Source organism: Nothoprocta perdicaria, unplaced genomic scaffold, assembly GCF_003342845.1.
Source record: "Nothoprocta perdicaria isolate Ctin4 unplaced genomic scaffold, notPer1 scaffold_12, whole genome shotgun sequence".
Classification (NCBI taxonomy): Eukaryota; Metazoa; Chordata; class Aves; order Tinamiformes; family Tinamidae; genus Nothoprocta; species Nothoprocta perdicaria.
Genome location: NW_020454316.1, coordinates 3,777,464 through 3,795,328, shown reverse-complemented (window position 1 = coordinate 3,795,328; position 17,865 = coordinate 3,777,464). Strand labels below are relative to the sequence as shown.

Sequence of the window (17,865 nt, the reverse complement as noted above, 5' to 3'; positions counted from 1 at the left end):
CGCATTGTTTAAATGTGAAAGCCTTCCGTGCCTTTTTTTTTTTTTTTTTTTTTTTTTTTTTTTTTTTTTAATTTGCGTACGGTTTGATTGCCGCTTGTGCTGCTGTGGTGACACACTCCTCTCCCTCTTGTGTTTACAGCTTCTGCGGGGGAGAAACGCTCGGAGGAAGAGCCCGGATCCCCGGGCGGCGCGAGCGAGGAAGGCGGGAGCCCATCCAAGCCAAGCTGGGAGGATTTCACCTTGTTGCTGGTGGTTTGGGGAGGTTTTTCCCTTCCCCCGCCGCGGACACGCTCCTGCTGAACGTTTGTTTCCTTGTTGCTGCCGTAACCGGCCAGAAGAACGCTTCGCGTGCGGGAGGTGGTTTTTTAAAAATTTTTTGGCTGTTTGTTTCGCCGTGGTCTCCTTGCAAGGCGCAGGTCTGCACCTACCTCCGGGAGGAGGGAAGCTCCGCTGGGGCTTTCGCTCCCTCCGAGGGAAGGGGGCAGTTGGGAGCCCCCCTCCGCCGGCCTGTGTGCGGCTGCACGGAGCTGCAGTCCCTGCCCGAGCTGCTGCTTCACCTGGCCGCGGGCTGCCCAGACCCTCCTGTTGACGGCAGAGATTCGTATCCGGCGGAAAATCGGATTAATACAACTATGCAGAGCTTTGCGGGGATATCTGGAGACTACTCTGTCTGCATGGCTAATTTTGAAATTGTCTGAAAAAAATCCTTCAGCCCAAGGAACAGCAAGATACTTTCTCCTCATTTTAGGTTTTTTTTTTTCTTCATTTTTTTCCTCCTTGTACAATAATTGAACACTTCCATAGCAAGCTTTTTTTTTATTTTTTTTATTTTTTTTATTTTTTTACCAGGCGATGGGATACATGCCAGAAAACTCACCCTGCTCCATAAAAATCACAGAGGTACCAGTTTCCATCATCCTTGTGCTCTGAAAGGTACTCTTTGGCTTGTGTGCTGGTGGATGAGATGGATCAGTCTTCCACCGTGCTGGAAGATGCGGATTTACTAAAATACTGACGCCGAGAAACTTGCTCTCTCTCTGCTGAAGGCATTGGATGTGCTAGTGCAGAGAAACATGTGTTTCCCATTTCTGACTGGTTGTTTTGGTGCAGTCAATACCTCCCCAAAATGCATTGACTTAGGTGGGGATTGCAATAGAGCGGAGCGCTGCTTTCGGCTGGCGGGCAAAGTGAGCACAAATCCAAGGCGTTCCTGCGGCGTGGGGGCCTCTGGGCCCCCCAGGCCCTGGGGTGCTGGACGATGCTCCCCCAAAGGGAGCCCAGGGTGCGGAAGGAGCAGTGAGCGACGCGCTGGCAGCAGCCGTGGGCAGCCGAGCCGGACGGGGCCAGCAATGGTTGGGAGGAAGGAGCATCGTGAAATCGCTGCCCGCAGGAATAGCTGGGCAGACAGCGTGATGATAAAGTTAAACTTCTGCTCCTTCGTCTGTCGGGGATGGTGGGCGTTTCTGTTGCTCCAGCTCCACATGTTGCAAGCACTGGCACAAGGTAGGGCTAGAGACGTTTTTTGTTTATAGAAATGCTGCATCTTCCTCTTAAGGGGAAGGAAATCTTGCTGGTGTAAAGATGTACTGTTTTACTTTAGCTCTGTCTGAAATAACAAATTGCAGAATGTGCACTGAGCTGATTCCGCGTAGCAATGCTTATTTCTTCCACACAATTGTTCCTTTAAGGAATAAGCATTTGCAAACTGCACCTATGTGTTTCTTCCTCTTGTCCTCCTATCCCTCTCCTACCCCTCCATCTTCCACAAAGAGTCAACAAATCAACAGCCTAATTGGGATCAAACCTGCCCTTTTATTTATTTAAACGTGCCTGCATGTGCCTCTCTGTGCAGTTTTCTTCTTTTTCAAAGGCAGCAAAAGAGTTAACTGCGGGTTGTGTGTGTTTAAAAACACTGTGCACTGAGATAAGTTATTAGGAGAAAGCGACATAAATCCACAGGCTAGAGCTAAGCCAGGCATGTAAAAGGAATTCTTTAAACATATGAGGACCATTCTATGTGAACCTCGGTTCGAGCATTGTCCGTTGCTCTTGGATTGCCAAGTAACATTTACGCGAGACAAAAACTGCGATTGATTCGTATCTGGGCATTTCCACATCAGAGATCCTCGCAGTCAAATGAGTCACTTGTAAACGGAGGGTCAGAGTCGTCCAATAGACTTTAAATATCAAGTGTCAGTCAGTTTGCATCTGAATTCCCTGCCCCAAAAAATTGCCAAATGTGGCTTAATTCTTAATAATTCTTTGACAGAATAAACAATAAATGGCAGGCAGAAGCCTTACAGTTGGCTGCACAAAATAACATGCTGAACAAATGCAGCTTTCACTTTCTTCGCTGGGGTGAGTTTTATTGCTGTGTGCATTGTCTGGTGGGAGTGCTCGGTGGCACAATGCTGAGCTGTGTCGTGTGGGCCGGTAAGTTATTAAAAGCGGAAGTTAATACCCTATAAAGGGGGGCTGGGCTTTGTGCTTTACTACTTTGGATGTGAATATTTCATAGGGAACAGCACTGCCTTTGGTTTTAATAACTGTGTGGTTTTGTGTGCTAAGGAGGAGAGGTTACAGGGCCAAAGCCACTGTAGTTTGTCTGCTTGGGGTTATTGTTGCACCCTCTAAAAGTTTTGGACCCCGGGATACAAAAGAGTTTTAATCTAGTATTTAATAATGGACTCCACCTTCCCAAACCTTTCTTAATGCTTTGTTTATGCTGTCATTCCTATGCCCAAACTACTTATGCTGAGGCCTGCGTGCCTTTGCAGGCTATTGTTACTCTGAAACAAAGCATAATTCGCCCTGCAAATTAAAATTAACATTTTCTTTTTCAGTTGTTGATAGACGCCCACACAATACTTTATTTTGAAAGGCAAGTAACTGACAATGCTGTTTACATTAAAAAATGTTAAAGATTTTAATTGAGGCCAGTTTCAGGTGCAAGCGATTCAGAAATCAATTTATATCTTGTAAAACAGTTTCATGGAAATTATGGTAGTAAACTAGCCAATTTACTGGACTAAAAAGTGGACTAAAACTTTTGTTTAGCCCATAGTATGGGAAAACATTTCAACATAACACTTGAGATTACTAAGCATTCTCAGTATTGTTAGTTTTAGATGACAAACTTCTCAGGGAGTTGCACAGTGTTCACATACTATCCGAAACAGAGGTCCTGGGACCAAGTTAGTTTTACCCACCATTGATTAAGGGGGAAGAGGAAGCAAAGAGAAAACGCTATATTCTTTCTAAGAGGAAAAATCACTGCAAATAAAGGTATGGAGCTTAGTAGCCATTGAACAATGAAAGATAAACAATTAAATTATTCAGGAACAAAGTAGGTTTATCTTTTCATGTAGTATATGAAGAGATAAGCGTTTTACAGGTGGCCCTTTAAAGACTGTTTAACAGACAAGTCAATGTGGAGGTCACACAAACCCATCTGCATTGTGATTCTATGAAGTTGTCCCAAAATTTGTATACATTTCTAAGTCAGGGTTCTTTCAGGGTTCTTTCTTTTTTCTTTTTCTTTGATCTATTTAGTGCATTCATCATTTATATCCATACTTTCTTAGTTCACAGAAAACACTGGATAAGGTCATCGAGGTTAAATACCTTGTACCGTAAAGTGAAAGAAAATATTTTCAACAGCAACAGGTTGTTTGAATATTCTCAAGGCTTGAGTATCTTATGCACCTAAGCAGATTTACAGGAGAAATGTAGATAAACCAACTTGTAAATACACTTTGTACCTAGCTCTTCAGCATCTCTGTTTTCTCTGGTAGTTGCATTATATAATTATGTAATGATAATACACTGCTTTATATGATGTTTTCCATTTATAAGTGAATTTCCTTTTTGAAATGTACACTGTTTTGTTATCCCAGATAATGCAACATTCCCTTCAAACTTCAGTAGTCAGTGAAGACCTTCCCATTCTGGAAGAGACTTTCTGAGGATGACAGTGACAGGAAAGGAGGGCTGTGCCTTGTCCCGTGAACGTAGCCTGGGACAGCACCCTCGCTTCCAAGCTGGCCTGAGGTCTGCACGGAGACCCCTTCAGCCTCTGCATGTGTCTCACCCTGCTTCCCACGTTCCCCACATGTGAATGGGAAGCTCATGGGGACAGTTAACCTTTAACAGGCTGGAAAGGGTCATACATTTCTTTGCACATTCAGTTCTTTACGTCTGCTGGCCTCTGCCATGGTGCCACTTGGCATTTTTGTTAAGTTTGAATATTAGGTGCTAGCTAGCCTCAAGTCATTGTGTGTCATCAAACAGTAATGAGATGCTAATTGATAATCACTATAATTACCAATTTAGAATTTGCAAGGTGATGGTAAAAGTGAATCATTTCAACATAGTAACTAGGCTATGGTACTTAGAAGAACATTATCCTGCAGTGACCTCTATCTCAGTGGTCTAGCGTGCCTGTGCACAGTCCCGCTGAATGCTAAACCTTGACTGCAAGAATGGAATTTATTAGTTATTTATCACATTAACAAGCACTGCTGCCTATTAAGCTACAAAATGTTTACTAAAATACTTGAATATTTGTATGGAAACAAAACAGGCTGCGTGTTTAAATAGGTTGAAAGTTGCTAGAGGCTACTCTATGTGCGTCGTAATGGCTTTAAGTACCTTCCCCATCTCTTATTTTTGTTAAAGAATGAAAGACTGCTTAGAAAAAATACTGATTCTTTTGGACTGATGCCTGTAGCTCAGAATGATTTTAAAATAGATAAAACCAGTGCATAGTTTTAAGCTTCTCTTAACAGTAGATGGTATCTTTAAATATTAAGAAAGAGAAGCTTGTCTGATATTTCTTAGTTTAACAGAAATAGAGTGTAATCTTTTCATGCCACTTGATCAAATCTATAATTCAGAGTTGAACAAGGATCTGAATGTGTATTTAAGGTGGCATGGAGATGTATTACGCTTTGGTAGAAACAGTGATGTGGAAGATGGAGGAAAATATTTCTGGACCTCACCCTTTTGATTCAAATATTTAATCTGCTCTAAATTGTACCTATGCTAAGTGTAGGAAGCCTTTACGAGCAAACTTCAAGCTGCGCGTGATGTGTAATAAGATAAACAACTTGCAAAGAGTATTTAATTGTTAGAAGGACAGAGACAGCTCAGTGTGGGGTGACACTTATTTGAGAATCAAAGACATTATGAATTAGACATTGAATGGCACATTTTGATTTCCAAAGGACTCTGATATTATTCACTGGAACCTCATTAATTCATAGTGAATTTATTGCATTCCTTGTGAATTCTTTATGTATACGATTATTAAATATGGTTTTGAAGGAGTAAATACAAGCCCTATCCATATGGAAATGGGATGGAAAGAGTGGGCTCTTTTTGTGTGTCCATATCGTGTGAATTCTAATTGAAATTGTGGTAAAACTTCTTGATTTATACGCTTTGCTGAAAAATGACCCATTTTCAAGACATTTCAAAGCAAGTTAAGAGATATGTATACGTATATAACAACATTTTAAGAACAGTGTTTCAGGCAGTTTCTCGAGAGCACACCCTAACAGTACTTTTAGGGGGTAGGAGGACCATGGCCATTAGATGTTTATCATGTTGTCTTCATACATTAGCAGAAGACACTGGAGACAGAAACCAAGTAGGTAAGTTACCTTTCAACACAAGACAACTTGAGCATGGTCTAAAGAAAGACCTGTTAGCAACTATAGTGTGACACTGGATTGAACTTTTATCATGATTACAGCTGGAAAGCACATCAGTGGTGAGACCTGCTTTCCATTCCTGACTATCAAGTACTTCCTAGTGGGTAAAGACGATTATCTCCCTTTGCATCAAAGATGTCTGTGCTGCCCATTAAGATCACGTAGAATAAATACAAAAGTCTTTGAAAGGTCTATTCCTGAGGAAGTTGTGGTTTCCAGATTTATTTCTGCCCGTGCTGATGTTGATCTTGTTACAGTGCGTACAATTTCATAATTTTCATTTGTAGGAAGTACTTTTTTTTTTCTCCTGATAGTTGGCCCAGATAAATGTGTTAAAAGGGAGGCTTGTAGTGGTTGGCACCCGTTCAGTATATTGTTGGCAATGTTTTGTTTTTCCAGTTTATTGGTTATAAATAAGTGTTGAATAGATACCATAACTATTTTTTTTTTCATACAAGTAAAGTTTATACATTCCGTTAAGGACATGAACTTTGAAATGTCCTCATGTCCTCAGAACTTCAAATAGAGCCCATAGGAATTACTGCGTGTGGCATTTGCAGGTCTGCATTCAAGCTGAGAGAGGAAGAGCCTTTTATTTTAAAATGCACAAACTTCATAATGTTTTTAAACAAACATGCCTGGTTTTATAAGATCAACGTGTTACACAATTTCTGGTCTCTGCACATGTGCATACTGTGTCTTGAGTACTAGCGTTTTTGGTTCAGTAGCAGGCATTTTTTTTTCTTGCCATTGCTATAAAGATTAAAAAATTAGCACTATTCTCCCTAAAAAATATAGTAATCTGCTGCTAACATATGTCTTATCTGTGAAATACTCATAATATTCCTTAATATTAAAAATATAGATTTAGAGTAAGGGTTTATAAAGATATTTGTCAGCTGTTTTAGCTCCATAAACCAGCTCAAACTGAGGTCAGGGACAATGTGGAAAAAAGGTGATGGGAACACGTGGCCAGGGAGTGGGACCCTGACAGAACTAAGATTGCTTTATGTTGTTAGAGAGCTTTCAGACTTGGACACAACACAAGGGAATATACACTTAAGTTTGTCCTCACTACAAACTGACCTAACTATTTTTCTTAAGATTGGAGACCAGTGTTGCTGGGTAGGAAATAGAAAGGTTAGTGCCTTTAAATGGGTGATTTGGGATGCATAACTTTGGATTTCTTCATTAGAACATCCTTAAAGGGAGTTTCTTTCTCTAACGGAGGGAAGATCAGTGCTAAAGATGGGCAATATGAATGGTATCCTTAATGCTCCTGCATCTCAGTTCTCAAGATACAGAATTGCAGTAATGATTTTTGTCTCCCCTCTGTCTTGTCTACTTGTAAATTCCACAGATACCACTTTTCAGTATTCATTTTATAACATGCAGGTTCAGCAGGTAAAAATGGTGATATGAGCATCAACAACTGGTAGAAGGAAGACTTGGATGTCATTTCATGCGAAATGTGGAAGCGGATTGTGCAATTTTATGGTGTGTCACACACTATACAGACAGCTTCTAAAGCACCAATGTTGGTAAATGAGGAAAGCATTTGTGTTTTTCTGAAAGTCGTGAAGTCCTGTTTTTCACATTTCCATGCCCTAACAGGGGGCAGCCTGTAGATTCTGGTGGATAAATCAATGTGCTATAGGTCGATGGGATATATGGGACACTACTTTCAAGCACTAAACCATATTTTCTTTAATATATCCCTAGTTTTTACAAGTTACCATAAAATAATTTGTTGTGTGAAGCCTTTTTGGACTAGAAAGCAGTGAATAATGTTAAATAGCTCCAGGACACATGGCCAGATTGGTTACACACATTGATTCCAGGATGAAATTGAAGCGTTTGTAACTCATTATTACACAGAGATGCAGAAGAGCTGGTAGGCAGAACTTCCAGCCTAAGATCCATCTTTATCTAGTTCTGTATACCTATTAGCCAAGAACATTGAGGCTTTGATAATGAGTCTTTTTGGCATTGTATACACAGGAAATCTCTTCAGTCATCTCAGTACTTTTAAAAGGAAGGTACTAAGAAAACAATGGATCTACAGTGCAAATATTTCAAACATCTAGATAGACAAAAAATATATGTCATTTTACTCATACTGTTTGCTCACCTAACATTTGTTTCAATATAGTTTCACTGTGCCTAAGTCATTGATAACTTCCTTGCAACTGAGGAAATGTTTCTCCTTTCTTAGCTGTAAGGAAGTGCAAAGGAGATTGAAATTATATAAAATAATTAAAAAGTAGCCAGTAATTGGAAAGAAAATATGTGGTGCTGTGTCATACCTGCTGTTCAAAGACATATGTACTGACATATGGGTCATAACCTGGGACAAAATGACAAATGATATTCTGCTGTTTGGTGGAATGAAGTAAATTCCTCAAGCACTCTTCTATGCTGCATAAACAAAACTTTACAGCCGCTCAGCTGGTGGTGCACGGAAAACACTGCTGTTCATGTTGATGAATACAGATTCATTGCTCAGATATCTGCCCATCTGTGTCTTTCTGACTATTGTCCTCAATTTGCTTTGTCTTTGTGTCCCGGGTTGATACAACCTTTCCCACAATGGAGTTCTCATCTGTGATTAGGGCTCCTTGATGCTATTGTAATAGAACTAACATGCAGTGCTAGTAAAAGATAGAGGTGATAGTTTAAAACCTTATTGTGCTTGCAAAACACTGAGCAGATTCCTTAGTTATCCACTAACTGGTCACAGCTTTTCTAGGACACTGGTATTATCTGAAGCAGAGCTTTTATTGTGGTGGAAGACCTTGTTCACAACAGATAATCAGGAAGATTGTTTCATGGTGGATTATCCCAGGCATTGTTTTTCAGAAACATTAGATAGGACTAAGAAGCAAAAGATCAAGAATAGTAACTCCTGTGTTCACCTTCTGTCAAGTCATTTTTATCCTCAGGAAGAAGTTACATTTATTTTTGAAGAGGGAGTTACAGAAGTTAAAGCCTTTAAAGGCCATTGTAAGGCCTGCTACTTCAGACATCAGATTTTGAGGTTAAAAAAAGTATGTCTCAATTTCGTTTTGTTTTTTAAAAAAAAAAAAGTAACCATGTCTCACAAAGAGAAAAATATGTTGATTATTGTTAAACTTCTTCACTTTTTTCTCTCTTGTAATTGGTGTTCAAGATGCCTATCTTCCTAAAAACTGCTTCTGAGAAGTCTGTGGTTTTTTTTATTTTCTTGAAAAAGATGCATATATCTTGTACAATAATTCCTGAAGATTCAAACTAAGAGAAAGTGTGTCCTATTCCAAGGGCCTGACCATGGGGCATTCTGCGCGTGCTGGTTATCTATACAGAAGGGCTAAAATTATACTCTGAAACATTTTTGTTGTGGTAAACCAGAGGACCTAGGCACCGTGACTGAAAGAGCTCTCGAAACCAGTGCTGAAGTTGTCAGATACAGATTTCCAATAATTCAGTCAAGCCTTATAGCCTATGTGAAAAGCAAATGCCAATTTCTTATATATTTGCAGCTCTCAGTAGCTTTTGTGGGCATCCAACAGTCTCGGCAGCTCCGTGGTTCTGGGGAAGAGGCTACGTGCAGAATATGGACTCTCACACTTCCTAGAATGCTGCATCAAGGCAAATAAAATGCATGGCTAATCTGTGCTCATGTAGCAAGGCTAACAAATAGAATGTACTTCATAGAAAACCAACAGTTTGTGGTAATTGATATAAGAATTTTAGTTTCACATTTAGATCAAAGCTGTTGCAATTTCATATACATAATTTTCTTTATTTGTCTAAATTTTCCTTCAGTTGACTAAAACTAAGTGAAAACAATGGCACTGTAGTAATTACCTAAAAATATTTTGATCTTCATCAATAGCAAGGTGCTATTCTTCAGTGATATACAATTGATTGGACTATTTTTGCTTCAGTACAGACATTAATGTCAGATTCTTGCATTATGTATCTGTATACTGTAATTTACTAGGGGAAAAATCAAAATTATTTTTTATGATTTAAATGTGTATGTTGCTGGATTGCAGTTTTACAAACGTAATTGAATTTATGAACGCATCTAACTGTATTCTCATTTTGCACCTTATTTATTGAGAGAGAAACTGTGTAAATTGTGTGATCTTAAATGTGAATCCAAAATCTCATAAATCTGTATTGCCAAATCTAATCATGTTAGAGTCAAAACACTCATGGTTATTTCATTACTTAGTCATCCTTTTTCATATCAATGTGTGTGCAGTAGATCCCCTGGAAACAAAGTGCTTGAGTCTTTGATGTTCCCATCTTTGAAGACATGGCAACAGGTTACAAACTCTCTGAAACACTTTGAAACACAGTTATCCATCTTAAATATTGGTCACTTATTAAATATTCTGTTAGCTTTTTGAGAAAAAAGAATGAAGAGCATTATTACATTTTCATTTACCACAAAGTCTATGTTTGCCCTTGTATAGTGAATATCATCTGTATTTTAGAACTTGCGAGGATGTCTTAGGCTAATCACAATAAATCCTTTTGGTAGAGGGAAACTAATGACAAAATTAATATAAAAATTCATGGATTGATTTAAGATGATAAGTAAGGTCATTTTATTAATCTAATGTGGTGGGTAAAAGTAGGTGCTTTTGATTTGAGCTTATATTTGGAAAACCTTACATGAAAAAAAAGTCTGTTGGATGATATTTTTTACTTTAAAATGATGTGTTACTGTTATGAAATTCTTAGTAGTTTTGTTTTGGACATTTAAAAGCCTGATTTGTCTCGAGGCAGTTTTTAAACTCATTTTTTGGCAGAATAGTTAATGGATACACTAGGGATTACTAATAAGTATTAATCAAGTTATACAGATTAATGCCAGTGGAGTTCTATTCTTTAATGTCAGCATATGAAATGTTCTCACTGTTACTCTGATCTAATTTCTTGCACTAAATATATGTGAACAAATATGTATTTCAATAGATTTCACGAACTGAAAAATTAGTCTCTCAGAGTGGTTATGGAAAGTTAATACCCTTTCCAAGTACATTAATTAATTAGTTACATCTCCGTCACCCTTCAGTCTCTTTCTGTTACAGGCATATCTGTGTCCATAACAGTGATTTCTTTGTCTTGACTTCTGAGATGTTATCTATTTTTTTTTTAATGTTAATTAATTTATTTTACCTGGGAGGGAGTGAGCAATGGGATAAGGTCTGTTAAATCCTTATATCTGTATCCTTCTGCATAGCTGCTTCCTAGAATTTGAGTGTTTTCTAGACTTCCCATCACTGTGGAAAAGGCAGTGCTAGGGTTTGGTCTCTGACACCTTGTATTTCCTCATGGAAATAAGAACAGATGCTCCCGTTGCATGTCACTACAAACAGTGTAGCTAACCCATAAAGGATGTTACTGCAGGTAAATAAACATAAAGCTCTTCCTGGGCAGGTCTTGAGCATTCAGAGAAATACTGGTTTTCTTTTGAGATTTATGGAGGTATACAAGAACATTGCAGGAGATTAAAAAGAAACCTATGGAACAGATTTACTTGCATCCTGGTATGTAGGTAATCGGTGTATAAGCTGTTTTAGAACCAAGTAAGAATCAACTTTTGAAAAGGTTTCCAGAATTAAATTGTAGATGTTGATGATGTGTACATCTATAACTCAGTGCCTTGAAGGAACAGGCAGAATTAACCATGAAGCACTCAGCAGCTTCGCTCAGAAGCAGAAATATGAAAAACATTAGCAAGCTCTAAGAGTCTAGAATCTAGTAGACTATATGATGCTTGGACAAGATGGTCCTGTTCTTCTGTTCCCATGACATGGTCATCGCATGATTTTCTAGGACATTTTTATTGTTTCTTGATGCTGCTCGTGAATATATATGTATATATGGGGATGTATATACGTATATATTTATGCGCGCGCGCACACACATATATATATTTTGGTCACAACGCAGTTCTGTTCTTTGCACCTGTGGAAGACCGATAGACTGGCAGTGGACTGAGAAGTTCTCAGCATCTTGATGTTCCAAGGGCCATACATAAGCCCTGTACATCTCTAAAGTTAAAGTTCAATATAGACATTTTCCTTTTTCACATGCATCTTTTGGGGTTGTATAGATGGTTTAGCAAAGTAACAGCACAGCTTTTATTCCACTATTTCTCATTCCATTCCTACACTAAGCGTTTTTGCTTGTGCTGTGTCTGGCAGATGATGCCTCTGTGGATCATTACTTCCTAGTAGCTACTTTTTATGATTCCTTTTTTTGCCTTTTAATTGTATTCCTAGGTTAATTTTGTTGGAAGATTCTTCAGTACATTTCAGAATTGACTCCCACAACTTTCTTCTGCTGAGTCTTAAACCTATATGGAATTTGTTAAGGATTTCTTTTCTTTTCTTTCGTCTTTTTCTCTCTATGGATTTTCCCTCCTTTTCACTCCCTTTTTTCCCTCATAACAACAATAAATTATGCCAGGTATTTTAATAAATAACTACCGGGATTTCTGTGCTTAAATAAAAGTGTAAAATACACAAATCACTTTATTGTGAGGCAACATGTGTCTGTCATCAGGCATTTTGCTAAACTTGTAGAATTTACAGTTTTATATTATCAAGAATATGAGTAAAGAACTTTTGATTATTTAAAAGATACTTAAAAATGGGAGCAAACATTCATTTTTTGCAGTTGAACAATGACGTAATATAAAGAAGAAAAACAGATTTAAATGACTGTATTTCTGTATTACTGAACAGCTGTCTAGAGAAATTAAAGTGCTTTCTTAACTAAGAATAGTAGGTTGAAAGAGGTGTGAAGCAAAAGTACACTTGTAGCTGTACTGCTTACTTTCTGAAAGTTGTCCGGTTAATTCTACTAGAGATTACTAGTGCATGACAAAGTGCATAGAAATGTGAGTTTACTCACAGATTTTGCTGTTATATTGACTAGTTTGTATAACAGTGTTAAGCTGTGAATAGCAAATTTTTATTTTATTATGGATTCTTAAAATGAATAAGCACTGAAGCAATACAGTTTCATAATCAAAAAAGCTTTTATACTTTTTCAGTATTTTTAATTATTAACCTAAAGTTATTTTTGGTCAGTTTTCACATTTTGAAAATATCCATTAGAGAATTATAACTAATTTTTAGTAAAAATTCTTGGATAACAAATTAAGTTGCTGCAAGGCAAAATATATATTTAGCTAGTGTACAGTTTCCTCTGGCAAACTATTTTGATATTGATGTTGAATTAGGCTAACTAAATTATATATCATCACCAAAGGCAATAAAAAAAAAAAATTGGAATACATTTAGTCCATCAACATCATATAGAGAACTATGTCTCCAAGCTGCAGACAAATATCCTGACTTTATAATGTGCAGAGTATTAATGACCATAAGAAAGGTCAATACATTATGCTAACTATGCTTGTATTTTGTTTTCAGTAATGTTTTTATTCATATATTGCACTTGTGCTGAAAGCACATGCTTTTATTTTCAGTTCTTGTCCAATGCAGTGTTGAACATAGAGTGTATTGAGCAGTCATGGTTGTTGCCAAACTGACTTCTCCGTCTCATTGTACCAGATGGATTATTCGTTAAATCCTGGCATTACAGGTTGAAAGGCTAAATTACTGATTGTTGACATTTGGCACCATATCAGATGTTACTCTCTGTAGTATCTTTCCTACCAGATAGAATTTAATGTCTTTGATCTTGTTAAAGTATACTTTAAGTTAAATTAGAAAGAAATGGTTTTATAAATAAAAAGATTTTTTTTCATATTTGCATAACTTAAAATGCATTTTTGTCTTATAAATATGCTAATCTTTACAAGCCGCTTCTGGTATGACATATGGAATATAATTTTGTTTCAGCTTTTTGACATCAACCTAGTTAGTGTTAAATAAAAATGTAAGATTGGCAGGGAAAATTAGTACATTCAGTGGCATGATTCTTATAACACTTTTGAGAAGCATCAGAAGTATTCATCTGTATTAAAACTAGACAGCTGTTTGAAGAGGACTTGTAGTTTCTGTTAATTGTATGTTTTTCTTTTTTGAGACAGCACTTTTGGGGCCATTTGGTCTGGCGGAAAAACTGCAGATAAATACAGGTGAATAAAAGAACAAAGCTCAGTTAAACATATGTTTATATTTTAGAAGAGTTTTATTTAAAAAGGAGATTTATCTTAGAAATAATTAAGGTGATTTCTTAGGGTGAGAAGCAGTATCAAGAAAAAATATCACAAGTTTAAAAAAATTATTAAAATTACTCCCTTATCTTTTCCATTAAGATATAGCCAAATGGAAGTACATTATTGCCTTGAGAAATGAACTAAAATTAAATTATAAATTAGGATTTCGTATTTTTTTTAGTAGTTGTTGAATTAAAAAGATAAAATTGAACTAAAAAATGCAGCAGGATATAAGTAATTTTTGCAGCATGCTGCTTTTTTACATGGAAGTAGATTTGTACTTTGTTTTTAATTCTCTGTGTTTTAACTTTTAGTTTTTTTTCTCTATTCCCCATTTTTGCAGAGTCACACAGAGATATCTTATAAAAAGAAAAGCCATGCCAGGTAATTTGGAATAGCCCAGCAATAATAGTGCAGAGCTTAGTGCAGGGGAACCCTATTTTCAGCAGGACACTTCAGTGAAAGTGGCAAGTCTAAGGATTTGGTCCCTATTCTCAAGATTAAGTACGCACTTAAAATAAAGCTAAAATGCATAAATAGTGCTGGAGCAGGCTGAGCCCGTGATTACTCTCTCTCAATAATTTCCTATTCGTTATGCCAAAGAGTTATCATCTCTCTTCTTGGTGCGTGCATCCTTTTGTCCTTTCCTTCCCGTCTCTTGACCTTTCCGTGTTTATGGGGATGTAGGAGGGACAGCTTCAGTTGGATAATTGAAGATAATTTCCGGCTTGTCCTGTGGACTCGTCCTAAGGACACTTTCCTGGGGAAGGAATACAGGAATTTCACATTTAAAGCCCTTGTCCTAAGGGATAAGACTGCACCTTCATTTTCCTTGTCCTGGAGAAGGACAGAGAGAATGCTCTAACTGTGTCCTTGATATTTCACTATATTTTCCCCATTAGCAGCAAGACATACGCTAGATAAGCCAAAGAATGACAGTTGTATGGTGTGTGACTTGACTCTTGGTGTTAAAGGAATTCTTATTAGGAACTGATAATGAAGAACATTTCTAAAAATTAATTCATTATTTTTGGTTCGGAACAGTGGCTTGATTATGATTTCCATTTAGCTAAATTCCATGTTCAAATTGTTGAGCAATGATTGCATACAATTTTATGAAAACTAATGAAATAATTACACTGTTTATAGGCCTCATTCTGAATGGTACTTTAGCAGAAGCTTAATTTCAAGAACATGAGAACTGATATTATTGGTAAGTCGAGTATGCTTTATTTTACTGAAGTTGAATCGCCATTTGAATAAAAAAGAACTCCCAGTGCTTTCTGGACTTTCATGATGACAAGTTGTTGTAAATTATTCTTAGTAAATAGAAAATCTCTTTTATTAGTCTTGCTTGGCTTTGTTTGCTGTAGAATTTTTTTGTGAAATTCTGAGTAATGTGTATGATTCTTCATACTTTAGGTTCATTAGTGTATATTAATTATGCAAAAACTGGCAGAAACATCCATGAAGTTCTTAATCAAATGTTTTGCCTCCACAGTGAGTGGGGCTTTCCTACTTTACACTAACAACTCTAGTTTCATTTTTTGTTAACACACACTGATGAGCACAGCTATTCTTAATAAGATCTAAGGTTCAGCTAATTAGAATTAGCAGCTGTTTAGGGTAATAGGCTGTTAAGGTGTGGCTGTGGCTCAGCTGCCAACTATGCCTCTCTCAATGGACATGAAGATTAAGTGGCTGCCTGGTGGGGTCTGGAGAGCTCTAATAGGCCTTAAGTGCCTTGACCACCTTCACCTGGACCTCCCTCAGCCTACTTCACTCCCAGGAGCTCCTGCTTTCCAGAGCTGTTGTTTTGCCTGTCTCTACTCCTGCTTCTTGTCTTACCTCCTGGATGAACTTTAGACCTCTGTGCAGGTAGGTTGTCTTCCGGATGAACCTTTCGGGTATGTGTTATGACTTGTCTCAGATGTTGTGCCCAGTTCTCCTCTCCTACTGGTCTGGACTGGCCTTCCAGGATGAACCCTGGGTGTGTTTCATTGCTTGCATTGTCTAGAGCTGTTGGTTCTGTTGTGGATTTTGGTGTGGTGGGGTGCAGTAGGACTGCACTGCAGTTGCAGAGGGTTGTGCTGTGCTGGGGTTGCCATCCAGGCCATGGAGATGAAGTTTTCTGAAGTTCAGGGTCTTAATTGCCTTTGCTGCTGCAGGACTTGGTTTTGTAGGTGGTGTTTCAGATGCTGCTGTAGGTAGTTCCTTCCTGTTTTGTAGCTTTGTTGAGGCTGTTACTTCTCCAATTGATGTATATAGAAAATGTAGCTGAGCTCTCTTCTAGGGAGTGAACAAAGCGCAACAACAAAAAATCTAAAGAGCGGGACCTCAATTAGGTTGCTCGCATTTTGTGAAACTTCTGGAAAGACTGCGGAGTGCTATAGAAGAAACAGTGTTTAGAGCAAGCCTAAAAGTCCTACAGAGCTCCTGGTAGAGGAGACACATTTGCTTTTGCTATAAATGCCTTCAATCAGAGGTGGTAGTCACGTTTGATCCTTTCCATTCCAAGGGGCTCTCTATGTGTTTGTAGAAGGAAGCTGCGCACCGGGATGCCCCCAGGGAAAGAGTCTCGGGAAAAGAAGGTGTTAAAGCGTCTGCAGCTCCTCGGAGGCACGCGCTGCTTTTGCGGGGGCTGCTCTACACCCGCGGTAACGCTCCAGCTCTGCTAGGGACGCGAGGAAGCTCCCGACGGGAGGAAGCTCCGAGGGGAGCCGGAGCGCGGGGCCTCGGGCGCGGCCCGCAGGGGGCGCCGCAGCGCCGGGCGCGCCGCGCTCCGCCCCGCGCCCCGTCACTGCCCTTATTTCCTAAATCCACTGAGTTTTTCATCCCTCTTAGCGGCTCGCAGGGTTGAGTGGTAGAGGGGCTGGCAGGATACAGTTTAAATGGCCACAAAACACTTTTGTGCAACGTGAAATGTAGTATTTTGGTTAATAGCTGTACAGCGTACCATAAAGATTCTTGTTAACACATAATATGCTTTTAACACATTGTATGATGCTAGTTAAGCTCCAAACCGAGAGAGCTGAACACTTCTAACATTTCCTCATTTTTGTTTCCTAAATAAAGAAAAGTTGGCTAAATAAGAGATCTAGTATTCATAATGCAAAGTAGTTTTTATATTCTTGTCTTTTTACACCACGCTTTAACTCCCCTTTAAACCTGTTGTTGTCCCGCTTACCCCTCCAGATACCTTGTCACTTGAGACCACTGTATAATTTCCCATGAATATTACAGTTCTCAAGATGAGAAAAAAATGTTCTGTGGAATCTGAGTGTAGTGTTGATTAGGAGACTTCAAAATAGTATGCTGTTGAATTTGGAACCAGCATTATTTAGAGAGGATCAAAAAAAAAAAAAAAAAAAAAGCAATTTAACACTGCACTTTTTAAAAGGGAAGAGGGGGAGGAAACGTTGTATTCTCAGTTTTTCTTTGTGGTGTTATCTAGGATTTCTCTTATCCTTATGATCTTCCTTTTATGTACTGGACCCTTACGGAAGTGACAATATTAATGAAGTGCAAAAGCTAACTTACTATATTTTGTCTGAATTTAGCCTGGCATCCACTCAAGTGAGGAGAATTAATCTTGGATATATGATGGTATATAACAGTATTGCACTTGGGACTAGTACTGTTAAAATTTTCTATTTAATTACCATGACGAAGAAAAGAGTGGTCTCCCTTTTCAGGTGGTTACATCTTGAAATCTTCATGCAAACGGATGAGCACCTTTGGGACTCAGAAATCTGGGACTCCAAATTCTGTGTTGGTGCAGAAAAAAAATGTCAATACTGAGTTTTCTGTTTGTGTTTGAAGATGGAGAGGAGTGGATCAAAGCCTATAATAACGGAGACAAGAAGAAATAGTTGGGTAGCATAACAGCTTGCAAATAAATATGGTGGCAAAAGATACTTGGTACCTAATTCTGGAACGCTTTTCATACTGAGTGTTAAA

The 17,865-nt window shown here is 38.3% G+C and overlaps 1 protein-coding gene across 2 annotated transcripts in view; it reads left to right on the top strand.

Moving 5' to 3' along the window:
* Positions 1-270: 270 nt before the first annotated feature.
* SDK1 (sidekick cell adhesion molecule 1) overlaps positions 271-17,865 on the top strand; it is a 332,432-nt gene continuing 314,837 nt past the window's right edge. The window contains exons 1-2 of one of the 2 annotated variants that reach the window (XM_026054081.1): positions 271-748; positions 850-1,503. In XM_026054081.1, coding sequence (XP_025909866.1) covers positions 1,074-1,503 — 430 coding nt within the window. In that variant the 5' untranslated portion in view covers positions 271-748; positions 850-1,073. Of the gene's footprint in view, positions 749-817; positions 1,504-17,865 lie in introns of those variants that run through there. The other variant, XM_026054080.1, reaches the window with a different exon arrangement.